Source organism: Lutra lutra, chromosome 4 (genome assembly GCF_902655055.1).
Source record: "Lutra lutra chromosome 4, mLutLut1.2, whole genome shotgun sequence".
NCBI classification, from domain to species: Eukaryota; Metazoa; Chordata; class Mammalia; order Carnivora; family Mustelidae; genus Lutra; species Lutra lutra.
The window spans coordinates 104,030,653-104,049,740 of NC_062281.1; the positions used below are offsets into that span (position 1 = coordinate 104,030,653).

Consider the following 19,088-nt stretch of genomic DNA (forward strand, 5'->3'; position numbering starts at 1 on the left):
AAACAAATAAATAAAATCTTTAAAAAAAAAGTGATCAATACCAAAGTGATAAAATAGTCAATAAACGCAGACCCAAGACAAGATATGGTATACATACACAACAGAATATTATTTGGACATAAACAAAACCATCTTGCCATTTGAAACAACATGGATGGAGCTGGAGTGTATTATGCTAGTGAGATAAGTCAGTCAGAAAAAGACAAATACCATATGATTTAATTCACATGGAATCTAAGAAATAAAACAGATGAACAAAGAATAAAAGAGATGAACCAAAAAGCAGACTCTTAACTAGAGAGAATACACAGATGGTTACCATGGGAAGGTAGGTAGGGGGATGGGTAAAATAGGTAAGAGAGATTAAGAGTGTACTTATCATGATGAACACTGAGTAATGTATGGAATTACTGAATCATTATACTGTATACGTGAAACATAACACTGTATGTCAACTATACTGGAGTTAAAAAAAAAGAGGTTGACCCAAGACCATCCATATAATGGGAGTTAACAGAAAAGATATTCAAAAATAACATATTTATGTTAAAGAAAACATGAAAAGATGGACTAAACAGATGAAAAGATACAGTATTTCAACAGAAAACTAGATTTTAAAAATGCAATGAATGTCTTAGAACTAAATGCAATATTTGAAATTAAAAATACAGTGACTCTTCTACATTGCCAGTGGGACTGTAAAATGGCATAGCCACAACAGTATGGAATTTTCTTATAAAGTTAACCATACATTTACTATATGACCCAGCAATCCCACTTTTTTTCCCCAAAGATTTTATCTATTTATTTGAGCAAGAGAGAGAGCATAAGCAAAGGGAAGAGGTAGAGAGAGAAGCAGGCTCCTTGCCAAGCAGGGAGCCCAATGTAAGGCTCGATCCCAGGGTCCCATGATTATGACCTGAGCTGAAAGCAGACGCTTAATGGACTGAGCCACCGAAGTGCCCCTCAGCAATCCCACTCTTAATTATTTGCCCAAGTGAATGAAAACATCTGTTTACACAAAACCTGAATGTTTTATTGTGGATTTATTCATAATTGCCAACAACCTGAAAAAAAAAAAAAGTTCAGCAACTGAGCCATCCAGGCGCCCCCAAAAATAGCATCTTAAGTTTATAAACACATGTTGAGTAAAATATATAACAACATTAGCACAAAAGAGGAAGGGGTAAATGCAGCTAAACTGTTACAAGGTTCTTAAATTATTCAGGAGATGCAAAAGTATACTTTAAGGTAGACTACAATAATGATACATTTTGAGGCGCTTGGGTGGCTCAGTTGGTTGAACGTCTGACCCTCGATTTTGGCTCAGCTCATGATCTCAAGGTCATGAGATCAAGCCCCAAGTTGGGCTCCTTGAGCTCAGCACAGAGTCTGCTTGAGGTTCTCTCGTCCTCTCCTTCTGCCCCTCTCCTGCTTGCACAGGCCTCTAAACAAATAAAAATAAACAAATAAAATCTTAAAAAAGGAAAAAAAAGGAATGTTACAGAGAAATAGTTCTCATAAACCTGGAATCAAATATCCTAAGCAAAATATTAGCAAACATATGAAGAGACAAAGGAAAAGGATAATGCATCAAGACCAGTGCAACTTATTCCAGGAATGAATGATTGGTTTATCACATTTACAGAAAAAAGGAGAAAAAAAATAATTACAACAGATGCATTCGATGAAATCCAACACCGATTCTAATTAGAAAAACCTCAACAGGGGCGCCTGGGTGGCTCAGTGGGTTAAGCTGCTGCCTTCGGCTCAGGTCATGATCTCAGGGTCCTGGGATTGTGTCCCGCATCCGGCTCTCTGCTCAGCAGGGACCCTGGTTCCCTCTCTCTCTGCCTGCCTCTCTGTCTACTTGTGATCTCTCTCTGTCAAATAAATAAATAAAATCTTTAAAAAAAAAAAAAGAAAAAGAAAAAAGAAAACCACAACAACAACCTGTTTTGCCAATTAAGAACAGAAGGGATAAACCTGATAAAGGATTTATCAAGGGGTGCCTGGGTGGCTCAGTCAATTGAATGCCCAACTCTTGATTTTGGCTTGTATCATGATCTCAGGGTGGTGTGATGGAGCCCCATACTGGTCTCCACTCTGAGTGTGGAGCCTACTTGGGATTCTCTCTCTCCCTTGCCCTCTGCCTGCCCCACCCAACTGTGTTCTCTCTCTTAAAAAAAAGAAAAAAGAAAAAAGAAAAAAAAGGATGTATCTAAAATAACCTAAAACTAACACAACACTCAATGGTAAAATATCAAACATGTTTCTTCTAAGGCTGGGAATAAGACAAAGATATCCTCTATAATTAGACAAGGATATCCTCTATAATCAATTCTATTGTACATTACAGAGCTAGGAGATATTAACCACTAAGTAAACTGTTTTAAAATGTATAAAGATTGGAAAGGATCAGGCTAAATATTTTTATTCATAGATGATATTATTGCATAATCTTTTGGAATGATGGAAATGTTCTCTATCTTGATTAAGGTGGTGGTTCCAAATATATATATATATATATATATATATATATATATATATATATATGTAAAAAGTTACTTAGTATACACTTAAGATTTATGCACTCAGGTAAATTACACCTCAAAATTTAAAAATCTAACAAAAATGCACTGATGAAATTGGCTAAATGGCTTTTTAAAAATAAACTCGGGGCGCCTGAGTGGCTCAGTGGGTTAAAGGCTCTGCTTTCGGCTCAGGTCATGATCCTGAGGTCCTGGGATCGAGTCCCACATTGGGCTCTCTGCTCAGTGGGTGGTCTGCTTCCTCCTCTCTCTGCCTGCTGCTCTGCCTACTTGTGATCTCCGTCTGTCAAATAAATAAAATCTTTAAAATAAAATAAAATAAAATAAAAATAAACTCAATGAAGCAAGACAGACAAAATGTTGCTTGAGACTAGATAATGGGTACATGGGAGTTTGCTTTCTCTACTTTTGTTTATACTAGAAATTTCCCAAAATGGAAAATTAAAAAGATAAAATAAAAATTTTAAACACATTTTAAAATTTACCATCATTATTTTGAATGTTAAATAAAAGTCTTACCTTTCCTTCTGTTGCTTTTTTTGTTGATGAAATTTCCTTCATTAGTTTGGGAATTTCCCTGTCAAATTTGAGAAAATTCTTTAGATTTCTAAGGTGTTACTCTTTATAGAAATATTCTAAGATTATAAAATACACTTTCATGAACTTAGTGCCTAAAAAATATGGAATAAAAAATTAAAATGGGTTCACATACTCTAACACAACTGCAATATGCCGATGTCGAATTCTGACCCAGAGGTCATCATCTTCTTCAAGGATTGCCTCCTTTTCTTTCCCATCTGTTTTGTATCTACAAGTAGACAGAAATATAAATCTTTTGGATTATCCCCCACCAAAAGTGGAAGAAACATTTTTACAAACAAGAATTTTAAGACAGAGCTCAAGAAATTGAACAATAGACACATTCAATCCAGTATTTTAGGATGACAGTGAATACCTACTCAAAATTAAGGCATATTGCTTGCTAACCTTACATTAGAAATCAAAGTGTTATGTCTACCAAGACATTTTTGCTTTCAAATGTTAGGGTCTAGCTCAGCAAAATGTTGTTTTATGGAACAAAAATCCAACATTCTACAATCAACTCTAGGAACAAGACTAAATTTGTATTAACATCTTCTAATTGCTTAAAATACTATTTCAATGTGTTCATAACCATCAGTGCAACTATCAAACACCCATTAAGAAAAGAACAGAGATGTCACCTCCAAATGTAGCCTCTTAAATACTGAAGGTATTGCAAAGTTAACATTTTCATAAACATGTATCCAAGTAATTAAATTCATAAACATGTATCATCTGTTTCTTTATTCTTCCCTAATCCTATAACCACACATCCTTTGAAGAATGGGAAAGGAAATGAGAGAAAACTAATGTAGTGATAAAAAATTGTGATTGCTTTAATGAGTACTACTGAAGTAAGCAATTCAAGGGGTTCATGAAACTACTCAAAATGGGCTTCCTGCCTCCCCATATGTAATTTCTCTCTTCCCTTTTTATGCAGATAGCCTCCTTTCATCTGTAGAGCTAGGGAGATTCAATCACCCTTGGAACTGTCAATCTCCTGAGCCAAGATTAGAAAGGACAGTTTTAAACTTTCCCAGCTCTAGATTAGATTAGCTCTAAATGTAGATTTCTACTGTATGAATATAATCACTTCTGTAACTCCCCAAATTACAGGCCCCACCTATAAAACCATTTACATATGCAGTCTTAAGTGCAGAAACCCAAAGGTACAATGATTGTGCTTAAAAAGAACAAACTAAGGACAGAAGCAGCCCATTTGCCATTTAAAATGCCACTCTGTACTTAGATAACATCTTTAACCTTTGATCTATAAACGAAGATTAGGGCAGCAAGCCTAACAATACTTAAAAAAGACAACCCCATTTTAAGACTACATTTAAAGAGATCATCAAGATAAAAAATGGAATATGGATACTTAGAATTTCCTGCATTGTATTGTTTCCATTAACAACTTTAATAGAGCACAAACCATAGGGAGTTCAATCTTCCATCTTATCTCTGGATTTCTCTGATTCATAATAGGGATTATTGCTGGTTTTTATTTTTGTTTTTTTAAAGTCTTTCCCTTAAGCAGGCTCCACACCTAGTGTGGACAAAATATTTATCTCTCTCGGCTGTGCCTGGGTGGCTTAGTCATTAAAGTAAAGTATCTGCCTTCAGCTCAGGTCATGATCCCAGGGCCCAGCATCAAGCCCCGCATCAGGCTCCTTGCTTAGCGGGAAGCCTGCTTCTCCCTCTCCCACTCCCCTGCTTGTGTTCCCCGTCTCACTGTGTCTCTCTCTCTGTCAAATAAATAAATACAGGGGCGCCTGGGTGGCTCAGTGGGTTAAAGCCTCTGCCTTGGGCTCAGGTCATGATCCCAGGGTCCTGGGATCGAGCCCCGCATCAGGCTCTCTGCTCAGCAGGGAGCCTGCTTCCTCCTCTCTCTCTGCCTGCTTCTCTGCCTACTTGTGATCTCTGTCTGTCAAATAAATAAATAAAATCTTAAAAAAAAAAAAATATATATATATATATATATATATATATATTTATCTCTCAGGGCACCTGGATGGCTCAGTCCATTAAAATGTCCAAAATTCTTGATTTTGGTTCAGGTCAGATCAAGTCCCATGTTGGGGGCTGTGCTGGGTATGGAAGCTGTTTAAGAGTCTCTCCCTCTTTTTGCCCCTCCCTCCCTAAAATAAGTAATTAAATAAAATATTAATCTCCCTTTAAGCCACTCATTGCAATGGCTCTGTGCTGGGCATGGAGTCTACTTAAAAAGAAAAAAAAAAAAAATTATTTCCCTAGGTTTGCTGGCAAGGAAAGCAAGGTTTAATTATTTTAAGAGTAAGGGAGAAACTTATTAAGTGTCCATCAGTTTAATTTTTTTTTTCCTTTTCTAGTTCAATACTTTTCTAAATCTCTTGAGCAATGCAGGTCTAGAAACCTAAAGGACAAGAGAGGTAAACAGTATCTCTTCTGAAAATTCTGAATAAACTGCTTGAAACTATTTTTGTATTAGAAAAATTGTAATACTGATTTCTCCATGTCACTAGTCATTAATATAAATTACAGAGAAAAATTCAGAAGCCAGGATTTGACCAGAATGCAAATAAACATACAATAGAAAATACATAAATACAATACATACAGTAGAAAAAAGATTTTTTTAATTAAAATTACTAAGTTAATTTGAACATAAAATTTCAGAAAACTAAGTTTCCTTTTTACCACTCTGCTTAAACAGTAAATCGTAGATGAAAAATGCCAATTTGGACTTAGAGATTACGATATCAACCTGTAAATATAAACATACATGTACACCTGTATACGCTCATAATGATTCACAATAATACAGTAAAATGGTTCCCTGATAGAAAAGCTATATCACTTTTCATTTAGCTATTTGGCATTATTTTTAAAGTAAATATGCTTATACCAGAGTTAACAGGTACCAAATTAGTAACATTATGCTTATTCTCAATAGTAAACCTATTCAGTTTTCTAGTCTTCTAATCTTCTTAAATACATTATAGTGACAAGACATACACACAGATACTTTTTTGTGTGCGATCTGGAATAATTATGGCCTAAAAAGTTTGAATATGGTTTCCACTTCAATAAATATATAGTAGTTGGCCTGGTATTTACTCTTAACATAAGCAAAAAGTCCAAATTCTACTTGTTTAAATGTAGCTTTGTTATACACATAGTTAAGGAAGCAACTACACCAAAAAAGCTTCAAAGCAGTCAAATTACCCATTAACTTATAAGGTCCAGATATTTTTAATATGTTCTGATTACAGGGTAAGAGAATGATAAAGTTTCTGAATATCAAAGTTACAGGGGCTTTAGATTTCTGGTGCCTACACGAATCATTAAATGCTCAAATCCTATATATCCTGTTTGTATATGCCCTTTATATGCCCTTCAAGTTATACTTGCTTGTATGTATCATTCTCAATTGGCAGTAGATCATATGCCATTGCCTGAAAGGTCAGTTCATGCAGGACAGTGGACACAGGATCAAAGCCACGATCAATTATTATGAGCTGGGAATGAGTTTTACCCTGGAATAACAAGATAAAATTATCTTCAGAAACTTCAATTTCTTTATGTGAACACCTTGTTAATATCTCAGAAAACAAAAGCAGACTTTTCCTAAGTTCTGTCTCATTCTTAAGAATATGAAGTTCTATTAAAATAGAAAAATCGGGAGTGGCACAGTAAGGGAAAAAAAACAAGACTACAAAAACAAAAGCTTTCATAATTAGATTAAGGGGCTATATACAATAAAACAATATTGTGAAAATTCATTTTAAAAAAAGTAACATTTGCCCTGCACTAAAATTCATTTTCTTAGGAATTCAGCTCCATAAACACTAAAACCGATAGAAATTATGAACAGTTGTTACTACTAAGACTCTAAGCACATGTGCTAAGCAAAAAATAAGTAATTAAATTCTCATAGCAACCCTGTGAGGCAGGTATTATCTGCATTTGATGAGGGTATTAAGCTTAAAATTCAGTAACTTGCCCAAATCACACAGCTAGTAAGTGGCAGAATGGAGATTCCAATCCAGGTCAGTTTCACTCCATGCCTGTGCTCTTAACTATTATGCTATTTAAAAAGACTATACTGATGCCAACTAAGATGGCAAATCAAAATGAAAGTCTTATTATTAATTTACAAACATCACTAATCATTAAATAGTGAATAATAGTTCTGGGAAAGGTATTGTTAATATCAGTATCTTTGATACTTCATTTCAGAAAGTAATAAATTCTTTGGGTTATTATTTAAAGCAGTAAGAAGTAACTACAACTCCATGCATGTGATAAATCACTAAGTTCTGCTCCTGAGACTACTACTACACTATAGGTTAACTTGAATTTAATTAAAATCTTAGAAGAAAAAAAATAAATAACTACAACTCATTAGACAAACATTTCCTATTTATTTACATATATGAGACACAGGTAAATTACATGAAATAGACCTTTAAAAACTGTTTAATTAACTGTTTACTCATTTAAACCTTGAGCCAGTATGGTACAGTGGTTAAAAGCACATACTCTGGAATCACACAGATCCAAGTAGGAGTCCAGTCTTGACCATTATCTTGCTGTAAGACTTTGGACAAACTGTTTAACCTGTTAGTATCTCAGTATTCTCATTTGTAAAACAAAATAAAACCAGAACCTCTGCTGTGTAAGATTATTGTAAGATTTAATGTAATAACGCCATAATATATTTAGTAACTAGCACTTAGTAAGCCTTCAATATATCTAAGTTATAAGTCCTCAAAAACACAAACAGGAAAAAGATAGTGCAATATAAGTGTTATATCAAGGCTTGGGGTTATGACAATATGTGGAAGGAAGTATCATTTGACCTGAGGAGCATTCAGGAAATGCTTCTGAAAGGAGGTGACACTTCATCACATCTTTAAGTGAAGGAAAAGTATCAAGTGTTTGAAGGAAAAATAGAAAGGACAATTTTTTTGTGTGTGTGCATTTTGTCTTTTTTTTTTCCATTGAAATTATGAAGGACAAAAGGATATTTACTAACATACTGATCATATATCTCTTCCCTCATTCAACATACATTTACCGACTATTACTATGCTATACACCGAGCCACTGTCTTAACTACAATCAGAATGGCTTTCACCAGACCTCTAGTAACTTTTAAAGTTCTAAACTAACATTACATCTAAGCTTATACCCTCTCATTCCAGTGCAGTTGTCTGTGAATTTCCCTTTTTCATTATGCCTCTGCCAAAGAATTTGGTTATCTAAGCAATAACATCCCTCTTCTATAATATTGTACTTACGCTTTAAGCTAAAGAGCCTATTCCTCTGGGGTACATTCCAAGATTCCAGTTAGAAAAAGTTTAAGCCCCTGCCTACATTCCCATTACATGCTACGTATTATTCTTTTCATTCTACTTATTAAATAACACTGTATCAGTGGTTCCCTTGCCCATCTCCTCTTAGTTCTAACTTAGCAACAATTTCTTCCATTCATTTCATATGGGTCCCTAGCCCCCTAGCCCCATCTCCTTCTGTCTCCTCAGACTCTTCATTCTCTAACCCAAGCCTAAATGCAGTATTCTCCAAATCCCAATCTTAGTCTCTGATTATATTATCTTCATAAGATAACAACTGCTGCCATTTATTAAATTCCTATATGTGCCAGACACATTACTTCACCTAATCTTCACACCAACCAAGCAAGCTATACATTTATTTCATCCATTTTATAGATGAAAATACAACTGAAAGTAGATAATTTGTGCAGTCAGACCTAGTAATAACTGTGTTTATTGTTTACTCAGTAGTAAGCATCATTATGAGAACTTTAACAGTAATAACTCATTTAACCCTCTCTCTACTTTAAAAAAGGTATTCTTATTATCCCCATTTTACAGATAAAAAAACTTAGGAAATTACATAAGAAGTTACATAATTTAACCAAAGTGACATATCTATGAATTAAATGGCAAAGCCAGGATTTGGACAAAGTGCTTACTTCAAAACCCGTATCTTCCCCACAAAACCACACTATTAAGCTTTCAGCTATCATCTACGTTAATGATTCCCAAATCAGTACTGGAAAATGAACACTAGTTTTTTTTGTTTATGAAGAAATAAGACAGATTTTGTGCATAATCACTATTGCCTTTTATACCCTACCTTTATTAGGCTCTTTTCATCAATCTTGTAGTAGTTTTCAAGTTTTTTTTCAACAAGCTGGGCAAGCTTACTGGCGTTATCTAGAGGTTTACTGAAAGTGGAAAAAATGTTCAAACAATTATCTTTCTTTCAAAATGTTATAATATCATAAAGCTGAATTCTAAAATTAAACCACACAATTTATTAATTTAAAAGAGTTTATAAACAGAGAAGTTCAGATAATAATATATCAAATATAATGTTATACCAATTTGTCTGGATTTTACAAATGTAGACCTTATCATATGTACTTAAGATTTTCTTAATGTAAAAAAAATAATATAAATAAAATTGTAGTTCCCTTTATTTCCTTCCCAATTCCTAGGCTTCTCCTCTACCTCTATCCAACCCCCAATGGCAACCACTATCATGAATTTGGTGTGTATTCTTCCTGTCAATGCTGTTATATATATTTACTATTTTATAAATGTTTAATAGTATATGTTCTATATATGTTTGAGAGCTATCTACATTGACATATATATATCAGATTAATTCATTTTATACCATCATATAATTATACTGGATTTCATGCATTCATTCCCTTAAAGATAGACATTAAAAAAAAAAAAGATTTTATTTATTTGACAGAGATCACAAGTAGGCAGAGAAGCAGGCAGAGAGAGGGAGAGGGGGAAGCAGCTCCCTGCTAAGCAGAGAGCCTGATGCGGGGCTCGATCCCAGGACCCTGGGATCTTGACCTGAGCCGAAGGCAGAGGCTTAACCCACTGAGCCACCCAGGTGCCTCTAAAGATAGACATTTAAGTCATTCTCAATTTCATACTATTTCAAACAACACTGAAACAATTATCTTTGTAAGTAAATCTCCACGTACGTTTCTCTACATCTAAAAGTATAACTGCTGAGTCATAAAGTATATATTTTTTACATTTTTAGATAGTAGCATATTACTCCCCAAATTAGTTGACCTATTATCCTTCCTCCTAGCAGTGAGATTTCCCAATGTGTTCTCTAACATCTAATCAGATTTCAAATATAATCTTTTGCATAAAATTTTTATATCCCTCTCTACTAAAATGATAAAATCATAGTCTAAATTACATCTTCATGACCAGTTACATTTGTGTTGCTTTTGAGTCTACAAGAAAAATGCTGGAAAAGTCTCCTCAACTAGCACACCAACCTCAAAAACGGAAGGTCTCATTGTGAGGGATTCAAAGAGTTAAAAGACTCTTTAGGTTTACTACCTTAAAAATAAATAAAGCAGCAACTACATATAATAATTTATTACACATTTTGCTTTAAAATGTTTTCAGGGGGAAGTAATTTTTTGTTTGAATTACACTTTAACAATCCATAAGATATAACTGGATTATTCTTTAACTATTGCAGTAATTCAAGACAGGTCCATTGGTGAGCTTTTAAATTATTAATTGGTTATATTTACTCATCCTGAACAGAGCTAACACCAAGAGCAGAAACTTAACAGCAACTGAACTCTAGCTGAAGATAAACCACTTAGCTCTATTCCCGGAGTTCAGAATGTAATTAGTATATCACCTATAAGATAAAGAATGTTTTCGGGGCGCCTGGGTGGCTCAGTGGGTTAAGCCTCTGCCTTCGGCTCAGGTCATGGTCTCAGGGTCCTGAGACTCTTGGGCTCTCTGCTCATCGGGGAGCCTGCTTCCCCGCCCCTCTCTCTGCCTGCCTCTCTGCCTACCTGTGATTTCTCTCTCTGTGTCAAAAAAATAAAATTAAATTAAAAAAAAAAAAAGAAAAAGAATGTTTTCAATATCTGAATGTATGTATGAGTAGAGCTTATTAGGTAGCATCTGAATTAAGGAGATTTGTTATATTTTTCTAAGTAATTAACAGATTTTTTTAAGAGTAATGTAACTTAAAGTATCACATGAAATTGAAATTGAACAGTTCAGCCAACTAACCTGACCAATGTCAATGTTTAAATTAAAGAAACTTCTAAAAGAGAAACGAGTGACAATGCTTATTAGTTGTATCATTGTATATTTACTACTATCATTTTATTGGTGCCATTCACTATTCTGAATGCTTTACAGAGTTCATAGATAAGGAAGCTGAGCGCAAAAGGGCTACACAGCTAGCAATTAGCAGAGATTAAAATCCAAGCTGGTTACATACAAAACAGATGACTCTCAGAACATAATGTTGAACGAAGAGGCCAGAAACAAAAAAATATCATATGATTCCATTTTCACCAAGTTCGACATCATGCAAACCTAAAATATGTTAGAAGTCAGGATAACAGTGACCTTTGGGGAGGAGGAAGGGGGTGGTCATCAAGGGGGATCATGAGTAGAACCTCTGAGATGCCATGTATGTTCTATTTCTTGACCTTGGTGGAGTTAGTGGGATATATTCACTTTGGAATGATTTATCAAGTCATACATATATAATTTATGCAATTTACACTAAATTTTATTTTTAAAAAACAAATAAATAAAGGTACATAGTATTAAAATCAAACTTCATCTCTTAAAAAAAAAACAGTAATCTATTTAAAATGGCCACTGGAATTAGATACTATAAATACTTTGAGGGACACTTGGATGATTCAGTTGGTTTGGTGTGTCTGCCTTCAGCTTGGTCATGATCCCAGGGTCCTGGGATGAAGTCCCACATTCAGGCTCCTTGCTCAGGGGGGAGCTTGCTTCTCCCTCTGCCTGCCACTCCCCCTGGTTGTGCTCTCCCTCTCCCTCTCTGACAAATAAATACATACATACTTCAACACTAAAACCACTATTCAGATAATATGGCCATTCAAATTCAGTGAAAATTTAATAGAACATTAATTTTAAGACTGTATTCTCTGCATGGCAATAGAGACATTTCCTCTAACCATTCCTTAAACTCATGAAAAAGTATTTGCAAATCATATCAAAATAATCTTTAAAAAGATTTTATTTATTTATTTGACAGAAAGAGAAATCACAAGTATGCAGAGAGGCAGGCAGAGAAAGAGGGGGAAGCAGTCTCCCTGCTGAGCAGAGAGCCCAGTGCAGGGCTTGATCCCAGGACACTGAGATCATGACCTGAGCCAAAGGCAGAGGCTTAATCCACTGAGCCACCCAGGTGTTCCCATACCAAATTTAAGCACTGAAATTTAGTAACAGAGGCTATAAGTTGCTCTGAAATTTCAATCTTAAACTTTATTTTTAAAAATTTTTAAAAAGATTTTCTTTCTTTATTTGAAAGAGCGAGCGAGCACAGGTAGGCAGATCAGGAGATAGAGGGAGAGGAGAAGCAGGCTTCCCACTGAGCAGAGAGCCCCATGTGGGGCTCGATCCTAGGACCTGGAGATCATGACCTGAGCCAAAGGCAGATGCTTAACCAACTGAGCCACCCAGGCACCCCTCAACCTTAAACTTTAAATCTTCTATATATACAGCATAATTTTCCATGGACAATAAACTGCAAACCAATAAACATAAGCACAGAGACATTACCTACCTCTACACTGGAGACCAAGTAGAAAGCATAACATATACAGACACTATTGAGTGTCTTACCTTTTATATCTTACTCCAGGATTTTCATCCAGGGTAGCACACACTGTAACTATCTGCTCAGCCATTGCTTCCATAATGGCATCTTTTCCATTTGCATTACTAGGGTCTGGACTGTAACAGTAATAGAATGCATCTGGTACATCAAGAGTATAAACCTAAGTTAGGCCGAGAAAAAAAAAAAGGTCGAACTGTTGTTAATTTGGTGATGTAATGAAAAAAAAAATCAATCAAGAAAAATGCAGCTATTATTTGGACATCAAAAGAAATAACTTGCACTAACCACGCTGTTTCCTGAGATCACTGTGTCTTTACCTTAAACAACTCTCATTTTCTCTCTGTCCTCTTGATTTCATCCTTATTTCTTTTCTCACTCTCTCATTTTCTCCTTAGTCTACCTCTCTCCTTCAGTTCTTGTTTCATATATAGATTGTACTGTTTGTTTTTTCACTACCTGTGCAACAGATGAAGGAATCTGAGGTAGTCAAACTAAAATAAAAATCTAATACCTGGCACAAATACAACAAAGACAAAACTGGTCTATATATTTGACATACATTAAAAATCTTAATCTAGGGGCACCTGGATGGCTCAGTGGGTTAAGGCCTCTGCCTTCCGCTTGGGTCATGATCCCAGGGTCCTGGGATCGAGCCCCGCATCGGGCTCTCTGCTTGGCGGGGAGCCTGCTTCCTCCTCTCTCTCTCTGCCTGCCTCTCTGCCTATTTGTAATCTCTGCCTGTCAAATAAATAAATAAATAAAATCTTTAAAAAAAAAAAAAATCTTAATCTATTAGAGAATAACCTAGAACCTTCCCATAATTGAGATGTTTCTTCAATTCTTTAGCTTATACTCTTCATGCCTTTAAAATAGAAACATATTTTCCAAAAACACAGTATTGTGCCAGACATAGTAATTGGTCTAATCACAGATACAATGAAACCTCAAAGACACAGTCATTCAACTAACAAAAGCATTTACTTATGTATAAAGAACTGGATTAGAGATTTAGTATTATCGTGTTATTTGAAGAGTACAAAAGAAGAAGTTCTCTAATTGGGGTTGGGAGTTTTCTATTAAACTTATTTTTATTTTTCTTTTTAAACAAAATATATTAGCATATTTTATAGCAATTCCTCTTAGCCTAGGATAACATATTGAGTGTAAAAATAGGTATGTAATAAATATTATAGGTTAACTACTGAATTATGAATAACCCTCCTTGTGAAAGTTTCTTTTCACTGTACATTCATTTCTCTGAACATAACACATAACCAACAGCAACAGGCTGAACGTAGACTGAGATTTAGCCATAGCTAATCCACTTCTGTCTGTGTTGCTCAAAGTCTTGACTGTTGTATTAACCTCCAAAAAGCACTTCTTAGAGTACACTATCACACAATGGGAGATAATATCTGTTCAAAAATACTTACTGCCCTGGGAAGACATGAACAGACATTTCTGCAAAGAAGACATCTAATGGCCAACAGACACATGAAAAAGTGCTCAACATCACTTGGCATCAGAGAAATACAAATCAAAACCACAATGATATACCACCTCACACCTGTCAGAATGGCTAAAATTAACAAGTCAGGAAACAACAGATGTTGGGGAGGATATGGAGAAAGGGGAACCCTCCTACACTGTTCGTGGGAATGCAAGATGGTGCAGCCATTCTGGACAACTTAAAAAGTTGAAAATAGAGCTATTTATGCCCCAGCAATTGCACTACTGGGTATTTACCACAAAGACACAAATGTAGTGATCCGAAGGGGCATGTGCAACCCAGTGTTTACAGCAGCAATGTCCACAATAGCCGAATTATGGAAAGAGCCCAGATGTCCATAGACAGATGAATGGATAAAGAAGACATCGTATGCGGAGAAAGGGGAACCCTCCTACACTGTTGGTGGGAATGCAAGCTGGTGCAACCACTCTGGAAAACAGCATGGAGGTTCCTCAAAATGTTGAAAATAGAACTACCCTATGACCCAGCAATTGCACTGCTGGGTATTTACCCTAAAGATACAAACGTAGTGATCCGAAGGGGCACGTACACCCGAATGTTTATAGCAGCAATGTCTACAATAGCCAAACTATGGAAAGAACCTAGATGTCCATCAACAGATGAATGGATAAAGAAGATGTGGTATATATACACAATGGAATACTATGCAGCCATCAAAAGAAATGAAATCTTGCCATTTGTGACGACGTGGATGGAACTAGAGGGTATCATGCTTAGCGAAATAAGTCAATCGGAGAAAGACAACTATCATATGATCTCCCTGATATGAGGGAGAAGAGATGCAACATGGGGGATTAAGGGGGTAGGAGAAGAGTAAATGAAACAAGATGGGATTGGGAGGGAGACAAACCATAAGTGACTCTTAATCTCACAAAACAAACTGAGGGTTGATGGGGGGAGGGGGGTTTGGAGAGGTGGGTGGGGTTATGGACATTGGGGAGGGTATGTGCTATGGTGAGTGCTGTGAAGTGTGTAAACCTGGCGATTCACAGACCTGTACCCCTGGGGATAAAAATATATTATATGTTTATTAAAAAAAAAAAGACATCGTATATAGATACAGTGGAATATTATGCAGCCATCAAAAATGAAACCTTGCCATTTGCAATGATGTGGGTGGAACTAGAGGGGAATTAAACTAAGTGAAATAAGTCAGTCAGAGAAAGATAATTATATATGATCCCCCTGATATGTGGATTTTGAGAAACGAGGCAGAGGATCATAGGGGAAGAGAGTAAAAAGTGAAACAAGATGAAACCAGAGAGGGAGACAAACTGTAAGAGGCTCTTTTTAAAAAAAAAAAAAAATTTAAATTTTTTATTAACATATATGTATTATTAGCCCCAGGGGTATAGGTCTGGGAATCGCCAGGTTTACACACTGCACAGCACTCGCCACAGCACACACCTTCCCCAGTGTCCATAAGCCAACCACCCTCTCCCCAATCCCCTCTCCCCAACAACCCAGACTCTCAATCTCTGGAAACAAACTGTGTGTAGAGTGGAGGGCGGTAGGGGGGTGGGGTGGCTGGATGATGGACACTGGGGAGGGTATGTGCTATGGTGAGCACTGTGAATTGTGTAAGACTGATGAATGACAGACCTGTGCCCCCAAAACAAATAATACATTATATAGTAATTAAAAAAAAACTCTTACTGGCCTGGGGTACCTGGGTAGCTCAATCAATTAAGAGTTCGACTTGATTTGGCTCAGGTCATGATCTCAGGGTTGTGAGATCAAGCCCTGGGTTGGGCTCTGCACTGGGTGTAGAGCCTCCTTCAGATTCTCTCCCTCTCCCACCCCAACACCCCTGCTCTCTATCTATCTCTCTTAACAAACAAAAAATACTGCCCTTTCCTAAAGGGCCTCTCACTCACTGAAGTCAGCCTTGGCTATGGTCATTGTAATATGAATAGAAGTGACATGTGCTACTCTCCCTCAAAAGCTTTAAAAGTCATTCTGCAGGGGCGCCTGGGTGGCTCAGTGGGTTAAAGCCTCTGCCTTCGGCTCAGGTCATGGTCCCAGTGTCCTGGGATCGAGCCCCACATCGGGCTCTCTGCTCAGCAGGGAACCTGCCTCCTCCTCTCTCTCTGCCTGCCTCTCTGCCTACTTGTGATCTCTATCTGTCAAATAAATAAATAAAATCTTTAAAAAAAAAAAAAGTCATTCTGAATACATGGGTGAGGGAAGCCACTGTGTGACTCCATCATTTCTCTTTTCCCTCTGCCACGTCCCAGACAAGTGCTGTTCCTTCAGCCTCAATGGTGGAATGAAGATATACAGAGCAAAGCCCCAGGCAAACCACAATGGACAATAACATGAATGAGAAATAAACTTGATTGTTGTTAATATACTGAGATTTAAGGAGCTGTTACCACAGTTTAAATTAATCTAAGCTACCTAATATTCCAATGAACCCAAGAGAAATTTGGAGTTGGTTTTCATTCTACCCTCACATTTTTTCCATTTTCTTCCTCTTCTCCACTTTCCATCACCACCATTACATGTTCCTTTACACTATTATCAAATACTTTCTTCAACCTTATGACCCATAATCAGCTCCTTAAATAAAGACTCTCTCCATCTCTATCTATTTTTCTTGCTAATCTATAATGGCTTAGCTCTATTTCTACGTAGACACCATCTAGTACCCTCTATACTAACTACACCAGACTCTTTGTACTCCCTAAGGTCCACTGTAATCAAACTCCCCTATATTATTGAATGCTTTCCATCTAATTGCTTTAATGTGTATGTGATAGCACTAATTATCTTAAACCCTCTGAGAGGGAAAGAGAGAGGTTTCTTTAATCTCTAACTCAAATTCAAGAGTGAATCAACCTCCTTCCTCTCCATGCAACCTCTAAATGTGCTTAATGTCCAGCTTTTCTTTGGAGCACTAGTGTATGTGATTTTGACAATCTCTCCCCAGTGATTTCCTGACTTGTACTTTTCCTTAAAGACATTAGGACCAGTTCCATGGTCTTCTGTATCAGTGCATTTTCCACCACTATTCTCGGTGGGACCTGGAGCCTCCTACAACACAGTCCCAACCTACCTATAACGATAGACTTATCTATCGTATCTTCACTCCTTATAATCTGTACTTCTGCTGTTTTCCCTGCACTTTTCTGCTTCTATAACTTTGCATTCAGGCTATTTTCACTTTCCTCTTCTTTCCTCCTTCATTACTACCTTATGAAATTCTATTCATTCATTAAATATTTTCTCATTCTCCTAGTATGAATTAATCTCTCTTCTCTTGTGGTAGACTGTGAGCTGCCTCCCCCAAAACCACTCTTCCCTTCATTTTCAGTAACCATACCAATTCTTTGGAGGAAGCACCTACATATGCCTACATAAAAGACTACATTTATACACTTAAGTATACCCACATGACTAAATTTTAGTCAACAAGACATAAATGAAATCTATATATTTCCTTCTTTCTCTCTTTCACCTTGCTTCCTCAAATAAAGATGAAATGATTCTACAGTTACCTTGGATCATGAGGGTCATGCCTAGAGTAGGCCCCTGACAATTCTGTAGAGCCAGCATACCAGCCATACATAACCCATTTCCTGACTTCTTTTACATTAGGAAAAAATAAATTTCTATCTTGTTTAAGCTACTGAAAATAAATTTTTCTATTATATGCAGTTAAACCTGATCTTAATTGATATCATTTTGAAGATGTATAAATTCTTTGGATTTCTTTTATAGCACTCGGGTGCATGTAGGACATATACCATGCCCAGTAGAGCAAACCACTTGGCAACTAGCAGATGATGTCCACTGCACATGATCTTGATAAATGTTCATATATGCCTACACTCATAGCTCAAACCACTGAGTTGTATTTCATTTATATCTTCACTCATAAATGAACAAGAGTTCAAAATATTTTCACTATAATTTCTCCATAGCAGTTAAATTTACTCAGTAAACCCTCTGAAGATATTTATCAAGGAAATAAAGGCAAAACTTGATAAGGGGAAAAAAAGCAGACAGGACCTTAAATAATTACAACATTTTGCAAAGACCAGTAAGAAAATTCTGAGATTTCTCTATATAGACAAAGACAATTTATTTCCATCAACAATCAAATTGGTCAGAAAGCTACACAAATCTCTCCTTCAAATACAGCAACTGCAGAATTTTAATGAATTCTGAGACTAAAACTGTATTTACCATCTGTACAGCAGATGCTCTGGATATGCTTGTAATATTTCTCATATTACCATTTATATCCCACACCCTACATTAACCTTACATATCACATTCAAAGGAACAGGTCTAAGGTAACCTTTGGAAACAGTCTAATGTTAAACAGGTATCTTAAAATTTTATGATTTGGATTTTAATTTTTCTTTGCCCAAAACAGCAACAGCTTAAAGGAAAAAACCCTTTTCTAGGACCTTCCTGTCTCTTAATATATTGACCTTATAGTTCCAAACAACAGAGAGCTATTACAATTCTATGAAATGCTAGAATCCAAATACAGAGAACAGAGCACAACAGAGCTGAGCAATGTACTAGCTGTTTGATTTGGGGCAAGTTACTTAACTTTTTTGATTTCCCCATCTTTAAAATGAAGATAGGATTACTATCTATTCATAGAACTATTATGAGAATTTACATGAATATATTTATGGAAAACATTTAGGAAAGAGTCTGGCACATGGAGAATATGATATAGGTATTTCCTATCACCATTATTATTAATTGAAGGCTTATAA

General features: G+C 36.1%; 1 protein-coding gene across 2 annotated transcripts in view; it reads right to left on the reverse strand.

Moving 5' to 3' along the window:
* The window catches only part of STXBP3 (syntaxin binding protein 3), a 56,151-nt gene that overhangs the window by 13,813 nt on the left and 23,250 nt on the right, over positions 1 to 19,088 (reverse strand). For both annotated transcript variants that reach the window (XM_047726488.1, XM_047726487.1), the window contains exons 7-11: positions 12,824 to 12,978; positions 9,279 to 9,369; positions 6,525 to 6,649; positions 3,265 to 3,360; positions 3,072 to 3,129 (exon numbers count right to left, since the gene is read on the reverse strand). In XM_047726488.1, coding sequence (XP_047582444.1) covers positions 3,072 to 3,129; positions 3,265 to 3,360; positions 6,525 to 6,649; positions 9,279 to 9,369; positions 12,824 to 12,978 — 525 coding nt within the window. The remainder of the gene's footprint in view (positions 1 to 3,071; positions 3,130 to 3,264; positions 3,361 to 6,524; positions 6,650 to 9,278; positions 9,370 to 12,823; positions 12,979 to 19,088) is intronic.